Source organism: Chelonia mydas, chromosome 6 (genome assembly GCF_015237465.2).
Source record: "Chelonia mydas isolate rCheMyd1 chromosome 6, rCheMyd1.pri.v2, whole genome shotgun sequence".
In the NCBI taxonomy this organism is placed as follows: Eukaryota; Metazoa; Chordata; order Testudines; family Cheloniidae; genus Chelonia; species Chelonia mydas.
Genome location: NC_051246.2, coordinates 36,391,030 through 36,411,182, shown reverse-complemented (window position 1 = coordinate 36,411,182; position 20,153 = coordinate 36,391,030). Strand labels below are relative to the sequence as shown.

Genomic DNA, 20,153 nt, shown 5'->3' with positions numbered 1-20,153 from the left:
TCAGAGCTATTAGGAATGATTAAAATCTCTTCCGTAAAAAGTATTTGCTTTGGCACAGTTTTGTAGTATGAATGCTTAATAACTGTATAGTAAAAAATCCTTTAGAAATAGCTGTTAACAGCAGCATACTGGACATGTGTGGTTAATCACCTTTTAAAAATCTCTCAGCCCTGAATGTTTAACTTAAACTTCTGGCAAGAACTAGTGCTATATAATAATCAGTTGCAAATTCAAATGAAGCTGTTCCTGATCTCTGACCCAATTATTTGTTCACCATCAATGTTGTGCTTCTTGCTGTGCAAAATGGATTGCAGCAGTTTTTAATAAACACATTTAAAAAAAGAAAGTTGTTGCAGAGATACCAAGTATGTTGGGTTTCAGCCTGGTGCTAGCTTTTATAGTGAAGTTATAGACCCACAGCAGGTGGGAATTAGACTGGAAATACTGGTATCTTATCCTGCAGTAAAACTACTTCCGTGCTCAAAGTGGTGCCCTGCTATCTGCCATTTTGGTTTCAATAGCAGAGAGTGATGAGATGAATGCCAGGACCAGCTTTTCTCATTGCTGTATGACTTTTAGCAGGACCAACATTTTTGTGTTAAGCCCTTTCTTAATCCACTATGTTGAACTCGTATCTGCAGAATGCACTGAGGTACAGAAGAATCTGTGCATTAGCATAAGAACTTGTGTAGATCAGTGATACTCAGACTGAGACTCAGGAGCTGCAAGTGGCTCTTTAATGTGCCTCCTGCGTCTCACATGATATACAATCACCATGTGATTTATTTATTAACCAATCTTAAGTTATTAATCAAACAGGATGCTTTTACTCTGTTATTAACCAATTGCAGAATACTTGGTCAGTTATTTTGCTGTGAGAATTGTATATATAGAATACACACACATGCACACACACACATTTATACATAGAGAAGGAAATAATGAATTTAACCCCTGAACCACTGAGGGCTGAGTATCACTAGTGTAGATAATACACTGTGGGCTCTATGTGTCACCTTTTAGACAAACTGTTACACTTGGACTTTCTAATTCAAACTATATAGCATCCCATCAATTTGTTGCCTTGAGTTTAAGTGTATTTCTTTCACAAACATCTTTCTTTATTGTTTGACTTTTAGATTACCAGAGATTGATGACTGTGGCAGAGACCATCACAGCTCTAATGTTTCCATTCCAATGGCAGCACGTATATGTTCCCATCCTGCCAGCCTCTCTCCTTCATTTCCTAGATGCCCCTGTCCCTTATTTGATGGGCTTGCACTCCAATGGACTGGATGACAGGTCTAAGCTGGAACTGCCTCAAGAGGTGAGAGAAGCGTGGCTGGATTGATAGATATTTTACAGGGCTACTAGGTTATTTTGGTAGAAGTGAGAGAGAAACTGAGTGAACAATGAAATCTGTAATAGGGAGTGTAAGGTGGAAACACACATTATGGGCATTCCTATTTGCATTGACCTGATGGATTTCATTGGGGATATCAGATAAAATCCATTCCAATGAAAGAGAGAAATAAAACTCACTGTTTTGGGAACTTTCTTCTGTAGTAAAGTTAAACCTTGTAATCTACCAGCTATAGTGTATTAATGCAGTAAAGGTACTTGAAGAAAAAATACATTTTGACCTACAGAAAAGTCCATGTTTATTTGTTGCTAGTTGACAGTAATTTTGTGGTAGACACTATACAGTCACAGAACAAAAAAGATGATCCCTACCCAAAGGAGATGACAGTCTAAATATGGATTTGGGGCCGCACAAATGGCTGCATTACATTTATTTTGTCCCCTTTACCCACCTACCACCAGCTTACAAGCTCAACAGGAAAGGGTGGCATGGCTGGCTGTAGAAATCAGGGTGTGCAGTGACAGGATGGCCTTAAACACTGTCTGAGACAGCACAGGGGAATGGCTGCAGGAGCAGGTAGCTGTCATCCTGAGGCTAAACCAAATAGGAGCAGAGCTCCACTCCTGGTAGACTTGAACTTAACATACAGCAGGTACCTTCCCATGCTGTTCAATTCCAAAATCCTCAAGGGGATCTCCACCTCTGAGTTGTGGGAGAGCACCAGCCTGGCCGATGTCTGCTCCAGCTTGGGAGCCGTGTTGCATATTGGATCATATTTTAATCAATTAGTGCCATATAATTCATTCTCAAAAGTAGTGGGAGTTTTGAACCCTAAAACTACATGCAAGGAGGTGTCCAGAAAGCGTTTGGCCATCCATATTGCTTCCATATATTAGTCATATGAGAGCAGGATGGAAGTCTGAACATATTGGCACGCGAGAGCACGTTACAGTAAAATAGAGACTTTCCAGCATTAATGAAAGTGTCTAAATGTCTTCTTAAATCATCCTGGTTTGGATGAACTGATTTTGGAAAAAGGCCTTGTGGCAGGGCAGGGGTAAAACCCCTTGAATGCCCTGCCAAAATGCTGGCTATGCCCTGCTTTCTGGTAGGGAAGCCAGGTGCAGGAGCCCAGGCAGTCAGCAGAGAGCCCGGCTGCAAGCCCTAACCAGGGCCCGCTCACAGCAACGACTTGAGCTAAGTAGTGGCAGCTGGGCTGAGGAAGGGAAGGGCTATAAAAGCCCCGGAGAAAGCTCAGTCAGGAGGCTAGCCTAGGAGGAGGTAGGAGGCTTACAGCTCTGTCTCCTCACCAAAGGCAAGGAGCCGTATGGGCCAGGAGACCCTGGGAAGGGTCTGAATTGGGAAGCTGTTGGGGGAATAAAAGGGACTACACGGTTGCACTGTAAATAAAGACACAAGGGTGAAGCACCAAAGAAGGCGTTGGGACTCTTTATTTGGCTGGCCAACACAGGGCACAGGCACGAGGAGGTGGAAGCCTGTGCAGACCCTGTGACAGGGCCTAAATGCATCTATTGATGCAAGAACATTTTGTTCTTTTATTCGTACGATTTCTTTACCCTTTTGCTAACAATGACCATCAATATTTTCTTTAGTGATAGAGGCATCTAGCCTTTTTCAGTAGACTGTTGCTTTCAGAATTAATACCTGTGAAGTGCAACTTGGACACTATGATCCAACTGGTGTTTAAATGCTAGTGTAGGCAGGACAAATCCATCCTCAACACTAGCTGAGTAGGGAATAGGAAAACACTGGTTATGGAATATTAATGATGAACAAAGAAAAGGGCCACGAGTTTATGGACATCTAGCTGCCTCTTTTTGTTTTCATTTTAACTTACGTTTTTTCAACACGATAAAAGAGAAATCAGCAAGAATTTGGCAGAAAAATACATGCTTTTCATTATCCAGCAGTGCAGAAACACAGCTTGACATAGAAAACTTCCTAAAAAGGCCTCTTGATATTCGAGGGGCGATTCTTCTGTAAATCTCCACTTCAGTCACCATGCCAACCCTTTGTTATTTTTATTCAAATCCATATGTCAACTAGTGTTTATAATAGTTTATTTTCAGTTGTTTGTCTTAGGAACTGAAAAGTTAAATCTTTCCCTTCAGATACTGTCACATTCTTTTTAATAAACATTGAGTGATTTGTGTTTTTTTCTAATACAGCTAAGCCTATATTGATCTGTCTATTTTTGTTTACTCCTTGTTTATGCACCAGCATCATTAATACACCAGCAGGAACATGCAGAACTTTGAGAATGGTCAATTACTTCAGCTTACTTCTGCTAGCAGATGTTGCTCTTGGTTTTGTTGGGCCCAATTAATATAGCTAATATTGATTTTTTTTTTCTTTTAGTTTTTTTTTAGCTGCCAGCTGGAGTGAAATGAATGTGTGAGTCTGCATATGTGTATTAGTAATATATATTCTTTATTAGTACATGGACTTTTTATTTATACAGTAACCTAAAAGTCAGTGATCCATAACAGGTGAAAAAAATATAGTCCCTTCACAATAGAGGAGGAGAGCCTGTCTTTAGAATCTGGAGAAAATTTCCCAACAACTTAACGTTAATAATTTTTAATTTCACATTTTGAATCTAAACTGTTTGACAAGTAAATGGCTTTCTGAAGGGCTTTCTCAATATTCCTAAAAGGCCTAAATAGGAATATATCCACTCCCCATATGCTCAAAGTAATCCCTCTAGCACCTACATTTGGGAAGTTTTGTTACAAATAACTTTTGCAGAATTAAAAGTTGGTTTTCTATAGCAGCTCATAGATAAAACAGAATCTTCTGAGGAAAATGTAGTGTTGAAAGGGGTGTTCCAATGTAATTAAACCAGAGTTTGGAATAGCCTGGACTAAAACCTGGCTCCTCTGAAGCTTAAATGGTTCAAATTCTTGTTCACTCTTACACCCAATGAATGGACAGTACTTCATTCTGAGAAGTCCCACTGTGGAAGTACAGATAGACTGAATCTGAACTGAGTTTTATCACTTTGCCTCTACTGCTTCACTAGTTAGCTAATATTTTCTTAGCAGAAAGGAAGTTATGCCTCATCGGATGACTGGAACAAGTAAGTGTGGTCTCCACATTCCAAAAATATTTTTTCCAAATTAAGAAAAGCTGCAGTCAGTCCCAAAGTATGGCAGGTTTCCTCACGTCTTCTCCTGTTTAGCTGTGAGGCAGTACCATGTGGATATTTATAGGATTTTTGATATTCAGGATCCAGCTGAGTGTTTGGCTGCCTTTACAGTTGTATTTTTAACTGCTCTGTCTGCAATCAAAATGTTCTCAGGTTTAAAAGAGGAAATAGATTTTTCTTGAAGGTAAACTGCTGGCAGATAGGAGGGAAGCTGAGGTGCCAAAACACTTTAGCCTTAAATATTTTTGCAACTTCCTTCCTCCATGTTCTCCATTTCCCTCTCCCCCCAGCGAACCATAAATTGGAGCTTCTTATTTTGTTCTCTGACTGTTTCCTCTTATTTTGGAAAAGCTTTGTTTCCAGCTGTCCTGCCCTGTGGCTTTATGGTCAAGGTTTGTAACATGAGTGGCTACTCCAAGTAATTGACTGGAAATATTTTCTGCGTTACTTTCAATACTATCGTGAGTTTTTTACATCACATGTTTTTCTAATGTACTAGATCTAGTGCTCACCTCTGGTGATTTCACACTTTAGGTCTTACAGGGTTGCTCCCCATCTAGGATTGGCTGTGATGCTCCATGTATGGAATCTAACTTCTGTAATTTGCAAGAAGGCTTTTTATTTTGAGACTTGTTTTGGAGCTTGTTTGGGTTTTTCCTGAATTACCAGGAGTATTCTAAAGGTACTGCAAACTTCTGTGGTACAAATATACAACAGATAATCTGAGTTGGGGGAAAGTAAACCAAGCTATACTCAAGTGGGCCTGCAGAGCTCAATAACATGCATCTGTGTCCTCTCCCACTTGTTATGGATGAACGCTACATAGAAAAGCAAACCTTGGTCTTTGGGTACAATGTACTTTTGATGTGCCCCAAACTGGGGAAAGAGCTACCCATGTATGTGAGTGAATTTGGAGCTCTGCTAAGGTAGATCTACAGAGCAACCTTATTCTGTATGAATACATGTGCCTGCCCAAGAGCCGAAATTGAGAAGAAAAAGAGATCCATACTAAGGGTATGTCTACACTATGAAATTAGGTCGATTTTATAGAAGTCGATTTTTCAGAAGCGGTTTTATACAGTCGATTGCGTGCGTCCCCACTAAGTGCATTAAGTCGGCGGAGTGCGTCCACAGTACCGTGGCTAGCATAGACTTTCGGAGCGGTGCACTGTGGGTAGCTATCCCACAGTTCCCGCAGTCTCCATTGCCCATTGGAATTCTGGGTTGAGCTCCCAATGCCTGATGGGCCAAAAACATTGTCGCGGGTGGTTTTGGGTACATGTTGTCAGTCGCTCCTCCCTCTCTCCCTCCCTCCATGAAAGCAACGGCAGACAATCGTTTTGTGGCTTTTTTTCCTGGGTTAACCGCACAGATGCCATAGCACTGCAAGCGGGAGCCCACTCAGCTCACCGTCACCACTGCTGTTGTGGGCAAGTCTACTGTGAGGGCTGCTGTGATTCAAGTAGCCAATGCAATCATTGACATTCTGTTATCAAGGGTAGTGACTCTGGGAAATGTGCAGGCCTTTTTAGATTTTAGGTGCATCATATTCCTGTCCTTTGTCACTGGTGAAGAAGTCTTGCAGGCGCTCATTCCACAGGAAACAGCTCCAGGGCTCCTGCTTTTTTGCCTTGGCCACACAGCAGCAGCTCCTGGGCGCCTTCGCATCAATGGTGAACGGCTCCACTGCATCCGCTGCAACTCTGCAGCAGATGGTGCAGTAGGGCTGCTAGCCGTCCTCATCAATGGTGTTTTGCTCGCTCCACCGCTTCTGCTGCAACTCTGCTATCCTGATCTCCTGCGAGCTGGAGGTTTCTGCCTCAGGCTGCTCTCCCAGCCGGCAGCACCGTGCAGTTTCACCTACCCCAGCCTACTCCTTGCTCCCATGGCTCATGAAGCCTGGACAGTAGTAAGGAGCAGTTCAACTATAGGCTGAGCAAGTGCAGAATGGTGGTAGAATGTGCCTTTGGACGTGTAAAAGCTCGCTGGCGTTGTTGGTCAGACCCCAGCGCAACCAGCATTCCCATTGTTATTGCTGCTTGCTGTGTGCTTCATAATATCTGTGAGAGTAAGGGGGGGGACATTTATGGCAGGGTGGGAGGTTGAGGCAAATTGCCTGGCGTCCGATTTTGAGCAGCCAGACACTGATTAGAAGAGCACAGCAAGGCACACTGAGTATCACAAAAGACTTTGAAAACTAGTTTCATGACTGGCCAGGCTACGGTGTGACAGTTGTGCGTTTCTTCTTGATGCAAACCCGCCCCCTTTGTTGATTTTAATTCCCTGTAAGCCAACCACCCTCCCCCCTTCAAAATCAAGTAACTATTGTTTTGAAACCGTGCATTCTTTATTAATTAAAAAAAATTGAGATAACAGACAAGGAAACCGCCAGTGGTTTTGGGTACATGTCATCAGTGACCATTCCCTCGCTCCCTCCCTCCGTGAAAGCAATGGCAGACAATAATTTCTCGCCCTTTTTCCTGGATTGCCCGCCCATATGCCATAGCACTGCAAGCGGGAGCCCGCTCCATTCACCGCTGCAGTTGTGAGCATTGTAAACACCTCACATTTGCCCTTGGAGATTTTGGCATATATATTGGCATTACGTCTTTTGGAACGGAGTTCTGATAGCACGGGTTCATCTCCCCATACAGCGATCAGATCCAGTTCCCCCTGCTTTCGGGGGACTGCATGGTCACCTGTGCTGATGAGCTCACCATGCTGGCCAAACAGGAAATGAAATTCAAAAGCTCCCGGGGCTTTTCCTGTGTACCTGAGTAGTGCATCTGAGTTGAAAGTGCTGTCCAGAGTGGTCACAATGGAGCACTCTGGGATAGCTCCCAGAGGCCAATACCGTTGAATTGCGTCCACACTACCCCAAATTCTACCCAGTGATGTCGATTTTAGCGCTAATCCCCTTGTTGGGGAGGAGTACCAAAATCGATTTTGAGCCCTTTAAGTCGACAAAAATAGCTTCATCATGTGGACGGGTGCAGGGTTAAATCGACCTAACGCTGCTAAATTCGACTTAAACTCGTAGTGTAGACCAGGGCTAAGAAAATGTTCATGCAGCTTAATATGATCATTTATTTTGGAGTTTCTCGCCTATTTTTAAAACGTGTTGTCATTTTCTGTTTGGCACAGCAGGTGAGAGTTTTTTGCCATGGATTCTATTAGTGCAATCACAAAGATCGGTATCTGTTATCAGTATTTTTGGTACCAGTAATACCAGCAGTCAGCTTTAATATATTTGGAAATGCAGCTGCAGGCTGATATCAAAACTATGCTTTACTGTGAACATATACTGTCCAATATGTTCAGTTTTAAAACAAATAAAATAAAAAAATCTTCTGCTTTTCAGTTCATACAACAGTGGAAACGTAAAGCAACTAAAAAATGGCACCATGCAGCAGTACAAAAAGCCTTGTAGGTCCTAATTGTTGTATTGCGGCAAAAGCAAACTATTAATACCAGTAACAAAAGCAGTGGTGTAGCATCATCGGTTAGCTCAAAGTTTGGAACACTTTTCATATTGTACAGAGATCAGAATAATTACATATAGGAGCTTATTTCCAAATCCTGCCTTTCCTTGACTTTTGAGAGTAGAAATCAAAATTTGTCTTACACCATGTGTGAGTCAAGAGGCGTCTTACCCATTCATCAATTCATTGTTTTTTGAGTTGATCACGAAAAACAGATTTTGACACACAGTTTGTGGAATTACAAGACTGAGCCTTTTATCTCTAACTCTTTTACCCAAAGAAAGAGAGTGTTCAGGTAAGAAATATGAAGTACCTAATTTAGACAATGGAAGAGAACTGAGTTTTAAGAACTAGCTAGTCAGTGGTTTTCAAATGGAGGACATTTAAGAATAGAATCTTGCTATTGTAAACACAGTAGGAATGTCTACACTGGAGGTTTAACTCTAGATTTCAATTGTTTTCAACACTTCTGTGTCCAGGCTGGAACAAATGTTTGTGGAGTGTCCAGACTAGTGTTTACAAACATATTGGCTAACTCAAGTTAATTGGCAGTTAGCTTGAGTTAAGTCTACAGGAGACAGACCTTGAGGATTATATTGGTATAGTTAAAGCAGTATAGCCCCCAGCTTTGTTCCAATATAGCTATTCTCGTACAGAGATGCCAGTATAAATGTGCCCACTCTAGAACTTGTACTGGTTTAACTATTTTAGTTAGAAAATCACAGTCCTAACTACAGTAGTTTCAGTAGTACACAACTGGTGTGTAGACAAGGCCTTGGGTACATTGGAAAGTCAGCTGCAGAGGGCGAAATTCATTCAAGTTCCATAGGGCCTTGAAAGAGCCTGAATTCAGCAAAATCAAATAAAAGGAATTAAGGCTTTGAAGCTGTGTGTATGGGGCTTAGACCAGCAAAGTGCCAATAGTGCTATGCAGTTGCATAAAGCTGAGCACATGTGCTTAAATATTTTGCTTTATTGGAGACAGAGTGCTCAGCATTTTGCAGGATTGTGCCCATGGTGGGGGCATGGGGCTAGTGGTTGCATCACAGGCCTCTAAGGAAACCAGAGAAGGAAAGGGGAGGGGCTGTACAGGAAGACGCTTCTAAAAATTGAAGTGGAGGGAAGGACAATCCAGTTTACCGTAAATATTTTTAATGTTAGTGCTAAGAGTGTGGTTTGTTTATCAGTAATGTAGATCAGAGTGCTGGCTACACAAGCAAATCATAAAAACCTAGCATGCAAAAGCATCTGAATGTTTTCTGTGTTTCCTTTACTTTATCTTTTAAAGTAATTTGCTTGTTCAGCTAAATTGTGAGAATATTGCAACAGTTTATCTGGGGCATTTCATAGTACAGGCTTAATTTGTATATTTCATTTCTTTCTGTGAAAAGAAATGCAGGGTGGAAAAGCACAGTGGCCATTCAAATAGTAATCATTTTGAAATTTCTGATGAGGTTGAGCAGGGCTGTTCCGTAAGTGCTGGGAGAGTCAAACACAAGTAGTGTTTGCTAAAACACTTGTTTGGAATGATGTGGTGGTCCCTGTGATCTTGGGCAGATGTCGTTTTCTTTTCTGGTCATGTCAGAATGCGGAAAAGAAGATGACATTTTCACATTTGAAGGTGAAGTTGTGCCTTAGGCCAAAGCTTCTCCCTCCGCCGCCGGTGTAATGCTTGTGTCCATCAGCATTTAATCCCAACCATTGCAAAAATCTCACTTCTCAAACTGGATCTTAACAAGGGCCTTGTTTTGTTTTTTGTTTTTGTTTTACCGTTCCAAAACAAAGCCCTTTGTTTCTCTGAATTCCAACACATTAGATCATCTTGACCAAGAGCGTTACTTTGAATGCTAATGGCTGCTTTGTGTGTTTTTCCTATTCATTGATCGGATGATTTCTTGAGGATGCTGCACATTCATTTAGGACCCTGATTAGGTTGTGATGATGACCAATTTAAAGTCATTCCTACCTCTCAGCTTTAAGACAGCCATTTGCAGAGTTAATTTCTTCAAGCTGCTGCCACCAGTAATTTTCCCCTGCAGATTCTTATTTGGCATAAAGAGCAGCAGCACTGTGAATCAGTGTAAATGGTCATCATGGATACTTGCAGGAATGGAAGAGAAACTTTCCTTGAAGCATAGAACCCATAAAAATGTTCTCTAGGCAAGACAACCTTTATGGGGCCAAGTTCTGCCCTCAGTCATACCATTGCAGTTAGCCTTTTAAATGGCTTCCCTTGTGTTGTAAACATATTCAGTCTCTCTCATGTCTATGCAGAGACACCTGGGTGTAAGTGGCCTGATCTTGCATCTGCTATGCATGTGCTTAGTTCCATTGACTTGAGTGCATAAGGCTAAGCACATGAGTTTTTGCAGGATAGAGGCCTTGGATACCAAGGTGAGAGGTGCCTTAAAAATGCTTCAGACTACTCCTTCTGAACTTTCTTCATACTGTAACCCCATGTTGCCACAGAAGCATTTTTTTTGGACCTTCTTCCTATCTAGCCACAATAGGAGGGGGCAAAGCAAATCTCTGAAGCCTGCTTGTGACCTCCCCTCCCCCCTTCCCTTGAGAGCCTGTGCTAGACAGATCCCCTGCTGTACACAGGCTTTGACTCTGTTTTATGTAGATACAGGAGAGGAGTCTGAGTAACATATGCACATTGTATGAAATGTTCAAAATAGAAGTATTTTTTTCTACTTTCAGCATAATGACAGGGTGGGAAGTTACTAATTGTTAAGTGAGTGAGCTATTTTCTCTGCCTTTTAAGTGTCCTTTTAGGAAACATTGATGCATTTTCCTCCTCTGTTTTTAAATGGAACTGAAAGGAAAGATATAGGCTTGATGCAGGAATTACTGAGTGAGATTTTTGGCTTGTATTCTATAGAAGAACAGTGGTCCCTCCTGGTTTTAAAATGAGTTTTGCCATTTACTTAATGAGGCTAGGATTTCACCATATGAATCTATGAAAATTGATTTACCCATCACTCTCATAAGATTAATAGACTTGAAGCCCTATTTATTTTGGTCCATAAAAGTTTGATTACACTGTAGGCTGGACATTAAACTATAACATTCAAACCATATAACATTTTAGTGCTTCAGAGCATAGTATGATTGATTACTGCAGGAGGCTGGGAAGAACCTTTTTATTGCACAGTTGGGTGCAACGTTGGGTATGATGAAAAAAACCATGGCACTGAATCTCAGAGCCTGGGTTAGCTGACTCAGGCTCATAGGGCTTGGGCTTCAGGGCTAAAAATTGCAGTGTAGACTTTCGGGTTCAGGCTGGAGCCTGGGCTCTGAGACGCTCTTCCTTGTGAAACTAGAATCTGGGCTCTGGGACCTGAGGCCAAATTACGCTGCCATGTTGTATCCTTTGGAGCCAGCCGTCGCCATGCCAGGGGTCTTTTTATTGTAATGTAGACATACCCTGAGTGAGCTTTTTTTTTTTTTTTAGCTGTCTTTTGAAGCATGAGGTAGTGGCTGAAGCTAGAGGCAAGATACTTGACAAAATAAACCAATAGTATGGCAAAGTAAATACGTTTGTGTGCTTAGTCTCTGAAAGCAGAGACTAACTTTGTGATGCCCTGTCAGCAATTTTGCTAAGACAGATAATATCTTTCCATTATTTAAACTGAACTTTTAAAAGTTAGTTTTGACTTTTAGAAGTACGTGTGTGCGTGTGTGTGTATGTGTGCATAGCAAAGCAAGAGATGGCCCATGCATTAATTTCTGGAGGCTGGCGTTGTTCACAACCCAGTCAGACTATGCTCCCATGAGTAGGTCATCAGAGCTCTTTGAGTGAATGGTGAAAACCTCTCTACACTTTTTAATTTTTCATTCTATAGAACATATCCAACTCTTAATGCACGTATAATTAAAAAAAGGGGGAAATCAAGTAACTACAAATGGATACAATGTCAGTTAATGGACTCACTGCCTCTTCTCTCCCACACCCTTACAAATTGAAAAATCAACACTTTGCTAAATATCCTACAAATGCATCAGTCTTGCAACACAGGGTGGATTGATTTAAATAAAGACAATTGAAGTCAGGAAGTGAAAAGCCTTGATTTTAATCATCGATTTTTAATCAATTTTTCCATTTGTATTTCTGTTACTTTCTAAAGGTGCATTCTCATTGGTTGATGAAATAAGAAGCGATGGAATGGATAAGACAGAGTCTGTCTGGGCAAAAATTACATTGGGGAAGAAAACTATTAGAGTCTCCCCTGGGATAGTGCTTGGGGTGTGCTATAGACCACCGGGATCTAATTTGGATATGGATAGAGCCCTTTTTAATGTTTTTAATAAAGTAAATACTAATGGAAACTGTGTGATCATGGGAGAGTTTACTTCCCAGATATAGACTGGAGGACAAGTGCAAGTAATAATAATAATAGGGCTCAGATTTTCCTAGATGCGATAGCTGATGGATTCCTTCATCAAGTAGTTGCTGAACCAACTAGAGAGGATGCCATTTTAGATTTGGTTTTGGTGAGTAGTGAGGACCTCATAGAAGAAATGGTTGTAGGGGATAATCTTGGCTCAAGTGATCATGAGCTAATTCAGTTCAAACTGAAAGGAAGGATTAACAAAAATAAATCTACAACTAGGGTTTTTGATTTCAAAAGGGCTGACTTTCAAAAATTAAGGAAATTAGTTAGGGAAGAGGATTGGACTGAAGAATTTATGGATCTAAAGGTAGAGGAGGCCTGGGATTATTTTAAATCAAAGCTGCAGAAGCTATCGGAAGCCTGCATCCCAAGAAAGGGGAAAAAATTCATAGGCAGGAGTTGTAGACCAAGCTGGATGAGCAAGCATCTCAGAGAGGTGATTAAGAAAAAGCAGAAAGCATACAGGGAGTGGAAGAAGGGAGGGATCAGCAAGGAAAGCTACTTTATTGAGGTCAGAACATGTAGGGATAAAGTGAGACAGGCTAAAAGTCAAGTAGAGTTGGACCTTGCAAAGGGAATTAAAACCAATAGTAAACGGTTCTATAGCCATATAAATAAGAAGAAAACAAAGAAAGAAGAAGTGGGACCGCTAAACACTGAGGATGGAGTGGAGGTCAAGGATAATCTAGGCATGGCCCAATATCTAAACAAGTACTTTGCCTCAGTCTTTAATAAGACTAAAGAGGATCTTAGGGATAATGGTAGCATGACAAATGGGAATGAGGATATGGAGGTAGATATTACCATATCTGAGGTAGAAGCAAAACTCGAACAGCTTAATGGGACTAAATCGGGGGGTGGGGGGGGACATAATCTTCATCCAAGAATATTAAAGGAATTGACACATGAAATTGCAAGCCCATTAGCAAGAATTTGTAATGAATCTGTAAATTCAGGGGTTGTACCGTATGATTGGAGAATTGCTAACATAGTTCCTATTTTTAAGAAAGGGAAAAAAAGTGATCCGGGTAACTATAGGCCTGTTAGTTTGACATCTGTAGTATGCAAGGTCTTGGAAAAAATTTTGAAGGAGAAGGTAGTTAAGGACATTGAAGTCAATGGTAAATGGGACAAAATACAACATGGCTTTACAAAAGGTAGATCGTGCCAAACCAACCTGATCTCCTTCTTTGAGAAAGTAACAGATTTTTTAGACAAAGGAAACGCAGTGGATCTAATTTACCTAGATTTCAGTAAGGCGTTTGATACCGTGCCACATGGGGAATTATTAGTTACATTGGATAAGATGGGGATCAATAGAAAAATTGAAAGGTGGATAAGGAATTGGTTAAAGGGAAGACTACAATGGGTCCTACTGAAAGGTGAACTGTCAAGCTGGAGGGAGGTTACCAGTGGAGTTCCTCAAGGATCGGTTTTGGGACCAATCTTATTTAATCTTTTTATTACTGACCTCGGCACAAAAAGTTGGAGTGTGCTAATAAAGTTTGCGGATGATACAAAGCTGGGAGGTATTGCCAATCTAGAGAAGGACTGGGATATCCTACAGGAGGATCTGGATGACCTTGTAAACTGGAGTAATAGTAAAGGATGAAATTTAATAGTGAGAAGTGTAAGGTCATGCATTTAGGGATTAATAACAAGAATTTTAGTTATAAGCTGGGGATGCATCAATTAGAAGTAATGGAGGAGGAGAAGGACCTTGTAGTATTGGTTGATCATAGGATGATTATGAGCCGCCAATGTGATATGGCCGTGAAAAAAGCTAATGCGGTCTTGGGATGCATCAGGAGAGGTATTTCCAGTAGGGATAAGGAGGTTTTAGTACCGTTATACAAGGCACTGGTGAGACCTCACCTGGAATACTGTGTGCAGTTCTGGTCTCCCATGTTTAAGAAGGATGAATTCAAACTGGAACAGGTACAGAGAAGGGCTGCTAGGATGATCCGAGGAATGGAAAACTTGTCTTATGAAAGGAGACTCAAGGAGTTTGGCTTGTTTAGCCTAACTAAAAGAAGGTTGAGGGGAGATATGATTGCTCTCTATAAATATATCGGAGGGATAAATACCGGAGAGGGAGAGGAATTATTTAAGCTCAGTACCAATGTGGACACAAGAACAAATGGATGTAAACTGGCCACCAGGAAGTTTAGACTTGAAATTAGATGAAGGTTTCTAACCATCAGAGGAGTGAAGTTTTGGAGTAGTCTTCCAAGGGAAGCAGTGGGGGCAAAAGATCTATCTGGCTTTAAGATTAAACTCGATAAGTTTATGGAGGAGATGGTATGATGGGATAACATGGTTTTGGTAATTAAATATTCATGGTAAATAGGCCCAATGGCCTGTGATGGGATATTAGATGGGATGGGATCTGAGTTACCCAGGAAAGAATTTTCTGTAGTATCTGGCTGGTGAATCTTGCCCATATGCTCAGGGTTTAGCTGATGGCCATATTTGGGGTCGGGAAGGAATTTTCCTCAAGGGCAGATTGGAAGAGGCCCTGGAGGTTTTTCGCCTTCCTCTGTAGCATGGGGCTTGGGTCACTTGCTGGAGGATTCTCTGCTCCTTGAAGTCTTTAAACCACGATTTGAGGACTTCAATAGCTCAGACATAGGTGAGAGGTTTTTTGCAGGAGTGGTGGGTGAAATTCTGTGGCCTGCGTTGTGCAGGAGGTCAGACTACATGATCATAATGGTCCCTTCTGACCTTAGTATCTATGAATCTATGAACATGTTTTAATGGTTATAACTAAATATACACTAGATTTGGTACATCTTTTTGCTACTACATTATATCTATATACATTTACTGAAGCCATTTTATAGTTTAATATTTTCAGACTCTAATTGTACATTTTTACTGTAAAGTATAAAGCTTGACCTGAAAGATTAGATGTTTTTCCCTGATTGTTTCTTTATATGGAAAAGCAGCCTTTAACTGAAAAGGTTTAAAAGAAGCTCATGGATTCAGCATATCTGTTTTTTGTTTATATGGTTAAGAGATTATAAGTCTAGGCCTTAGAGTATTTTTAAAAAGAATCTAAAAAAGTATTGTTAAAATATCCATAAAAAATCAGATTTAAATTAAAATTCAAATTTTTAACTTTGATTTTTACCCACCCTATTGCAGCTTTACCTGAAGACTGCTTGAGGCTATTATACCTACCTTGATTCTGGCATATGACAGTTTTTTCAATTTCTAGCTATTTTCTTTCTGCAGTGAAATTTAATTCTAGTATCTTTAAAAGGCTTTTAAAATAGGGAAAACTGCCTTTCCTGTTTACTTTGAGGAATATGGCTCTGATTCCGGAAGGCATCCCTGTATAAGAAGGGCTCTTAACCAGTTGCTTAACTTGAAGCCTGTGTTCAAGTCTCCTTGATTTCAATGACACGTAAGTGCTATCCTGAATGAGGACCTAAATTACTACTACTTGCATTGCTGTAGCACCTAGGAGCATTGTTCATTAATCAGGACCCCATTGTGTTAGAAGCTAGAGAGAAACAGAACAAAAATCGGGAGAAATATTTGTTCCCTTTGAATATAGTAATGCAAATATTATACAACGCATGTTTAAGCATGAGCAAGCAGAAGTAGTAGTGGGGTAAATATTAAATGGCATAGTAACAACTGGTTATGTGATGACCAGTCACCTCTGTGGCTTGCATGTAGGCTGTGTGTATAGTACTCTGAAGAGAGACTAATTTCTATACAGCCATTTGACTAGAAGAAGAAAATGTTTGCGAGATGAGCCAAACACTGGGCTTCCCTTGTGAAGAAAACTTCACATCTGGTTTGGCTTTTCCTTTATTGGCAGGAGGTTTTAGTTTCTGGATTATGCAGGCACTCTGGTCTCTCTGTAATTAGGATGAAGCTAGCAGTCCATTATAAACCAAATATTTGTCCAATTCTCCTCCAAATACCCCAAATAAATCTTTCCCATCCTAACCAAGCCAATGTAAATGTCACATAGAGAATCTTTTGCTAGGGTGAAATATTGCTGAGAAGCGTAAGGAAAATTGGATCAGGCTTTTGTGAAATGAGGGGTAAAAGAAAAAAGTATTATTATTTTTTGTAAAAGTTTCTTAATGTGTAAGTGGCTTCTCACTTCTTAAACAACTTGACAGAAATTAAACATTTTTTGTTCTGTTGTCCTGAGCAATTACAGGTAAAGTGGACTGGTTCTGAGATTTAATTATTTGTTCAGTACCCTGTGTTGCAAATACTTGTACTCTGCTTGGTAGGTATTTGCAGGATCGGGCCTTTAGGTGTTAAAGCCTCTGATGCATATATGAGGATCACTGGGAAATTCCTAAATTCAGTCTTCTACTTAAAATACAAGAGCTTCCTAAATAATGCATCTGGGCCATGCTACATGATTTCAAAGAAGCACATGGGAGCTGCTCTGCTGTCTACCCCTTCGGATGTAAACAGCTGCAGTTTGCATGTGTCTTAAGGCTAGCACTGGAGGCACTGTAGTGTGCACACCTAACGTTTATTGTGTTAAAACTACATTGGTACTGAACATAAGTCCAAACCAACACATGTGCCATTAAAAATTGCTTTTAAGGGCTGGAGGATGAACCCACACTAAACTTCACGGTAGTCAGTTTATTTACTGCAGAATAACTATTTTGAGTCCATTGAAACACAAAAATCTTTATTGTGGAATCAAAGTGAGGGATCCTGACCATTACCCTGTGTACCTCCCACTGAAGATGGGATCTTAATTCCTTAACAACTCAAGTGTGAGAAAACCAGGAAATGTGGAGTTAGGGGTTCTCCACATACCCATTCTTTGTTTTATTATTTGTTAGATAGGACTTAGGGGCCAAATGAGAATGGGAACCAATTATGCTAAGCTCTGTTCAAACCTAGGATAATACAGTCCTAGCCTCAAAGAGCTTACCTCTTAGAAGAAGGTTAATGTTACAATATAAAAAACCCTACAAATGTTTTAAAAAAAAATCCAGGAAATAAGAAACATTTCCTTCATAACATAACCACAGAAACTTAACTCTGTCCCATGGATGTCAAGAGGAACTGGGACTATCATAGTACGGAAGGGACAGCATTAATTCACGTGATTGAGATCAGTGCGTGAGCAGCCACTGTGCAAAGCCACACATGAGTTAGTGTCCTCACTGGTGTGTCGCCAGGACTTCTCAGGGCACGTACTATGGCCATCTCCTCAAAAGCTTGGGAAACCATGCCTTGCAGTGTGCTCTTAAGGCCAACAGATTCAGGCTGTGTTAACCCAAGGAGTGTATGTGGAGTAGAGGTACATTTAAGAGTCCATATACAATATGTAAAATGTATCTTTATAAAACATTTAAATTCCATGTTTGAAGCTTAATGTTATACTATCCTGGCTTAATTTTGCAGGCTAACCTGTGTTTTGTGGACGTAGACAACCATTTCATTGAGCTTCCAGAGGATTTGCCCCAATTCCCGAATAAACTCGAATTCATTCAGGAAATCTCTGAGATCCTAATGGCGTTTGGAATTCCACCTGAGGGAAACCTGCACTGTAGTGAAAGTGCCTCAAAGATGAAAAACCTCCGAGCATGTGACATAGTTTCTGATAAAAGAAATGGGAACATAGCAGGATCACCTTTAAATTCATATGAACTGCTAAAGGAAAATGAGACCATAGCAAGGCTTCAAGCACTTGTTAAAAGAACAGGTGTGAGCCTAGAAAAGGTAAGTTATGGAATTGCATATAATCTCTTTGGAAGTTGTATTACAGAATTGCAGTATCTGCTGAGTGAGTGAAAGATTTACGGAGTGGTGGTCTGAATGCTTGGGCCTTACCCTCGCTAGAAAAAAAGTGTATTTTTAATATGTGTTCGTTAACCCATATTAACATTGTAGTATAGACAAAGGCAAGTTGTTGTGGTTTGGTCGAGGTTAATCCCTTGGCTCCACCTAGTGTTTATTTTTCTCTGTTGACATGTTAAAAATACTTGCCTTGCCCACACTAGGGTCTTAACTTATGTTAGATAATCAGTGTTTTAAAAACATACTTTTATTTTTCTTATGTAGACATGGCAAGAACTGGCATACAGTTATTTGTGGAGACTAATCTTAGCTTTCACATAAATTGGTGTGTTGGCATCTTTCTGTCTCAGTTTCTCCACTTCTTGAATGTGGAAAATAATGTGCCCGCCTCAGCGATGCTGTGAGGCTTTATTCATTAATGTTTGTAAAGTGTTTAGGGCCTGGTTTTCAGAGATACTGAGCACATATGGCTTTCTTTGTTCTCAACTGTGGGTTCTCAGCACCTTTGAAAATTGGGCCCTACCTGCATAAGTGGGGTTATTGAAAGTTCTCCAAGGTTTGTTTTACATTTCTAATATGGAGGGAAGATTTTCTCAAAAAGGTTTGCTTGTTTGTCTTGGATGTTTGTTTGCCTTGCATGTTTAAATTGCTCCCCACAGACCTCCCCTTTTGTAAGGCTGATTCTTGCTTGTTTTGCCGAAGTTAGTGCTACAAGAGGGGAGATTAAATGAAGGAACTGACTTACTGCTGTAGGACTGCTCTAGGGAGTAGAGCTGGATTAAGGAAAGAAAACTGTGTGAGGATAGTAAGGGTGAGCATTCAGTTACTAGATATGAGACTCTCTCAAGTCAACTGTGTTTCTTTTAGGCTTTTCTTTTACATTGTTTTCTTTCTCTTCAGGGGGAAATTGGGAAGAAGCTTTTGTTTTGCTTATTGCATTGGAAAATAGTGGGGAGAAATACAGGTGTCTATCTCCTGTGAGTTTCTATGCACTCTGGCCTCTCTGCACTCTCCTCCATTTTAGATTAGAAAACAGTTTCCAAACCCCTCTTTTTTTAACTTTCTGTAGAAATGTCTGTGATTGTGGATGTGGACAGGGCATAACTTTGTTAGGTTTTTGGTTTTTTTTTAAACTGAGAAAAGAAAACTGCTCCTGAAGTAGCTATCCTTTAGTGCCTGGCTCTGAAGCTAGAAGTAATTTCAAAGTTTGAAACACTACCTGTCTAGGATAGAGTTGGAAAGAACTGTTGAATGTTGCAGCTGTCTGCACTGGAGAGAAGTCATCGTAGAATCCATGGGTACAGCTGGTTCTTGACTATGGCCTTTGTACCAGGCACTGCAGCCAGCTAGTATAATCAATGTGGCTTAAAATGCATTGGTTAGCTGTTGTGTGTGGGTGCAAGTCATAGAGCATATGTGGAAAGCTCAAGATATTCCATCCAATTACTTTTTTTAGTGGCATGTCCCATAATTGAGGCAGGAGATATGAATATGCACCATTTTGGATATTTTACATAGATAATTATGGCTGAGATTTTCATAGCTACCTAATGAACTGGACACCCAATTCCTGTTAAAATTAATAGGAACCAAACAACCAGATCCTCTGTGTAGCTTTGAAAACCTCAGTCCACGTCCTTTTTAAAATTACATTTTAAAGCATTGTTTTGGCTGTTTAGAGAAGTGTGGTTTTTAAATAAAGCGTGCCACTGAGGACTTCTGATCTTGGAAAAATGCCTACTCTACTTGGATAGCAACTTTCTTTTGATTATGCACATCGATATTAATAGGAAGGTCAATACATAATGACTTGGAACAGTAATAAATACGGATTTATAATACACTTGAGAGAAAAGCATATTCACCTAGTGTGCCTGAATAGTGAAGTCTCTTGTGACCTCATAAACGTGTTGTTTTTTTGTTTGTTTAAGGACCAAAGAAAGTAA

The 20,153-nt window shown here is 40.4% G+C and overlaps 1 protein-coding gene across 6 annotated transcripts in view; it reads left to right on the top strand.

The window, feature by feature from the left end:
• DENND5A (DENN domain containing 5A) overlaps window positions 1–20,153 on the top strand; it is a 110,167-nt gene that overhangs the window by 50,325 nt on the left and 39,689 nt on the right. For all 6 annotated transcript variants that reach the window (XM_037899781.2, XM_037899783.2, XM_043549917.1 and 3 more), the window contains 2 exons: window positions 1,140–1,327; window positions 17,812–18,129. In XM_037899781.2, the coding sequence (XP_037755709.1) occupies window positions 1,140–1,327; window positions 17,812–18,129 (506 nt within the window). The remainder of the gene's footprint in view (window positions 1–1,139; window positions 1,328–17,811; window positions 18,130–20,153) is intronic.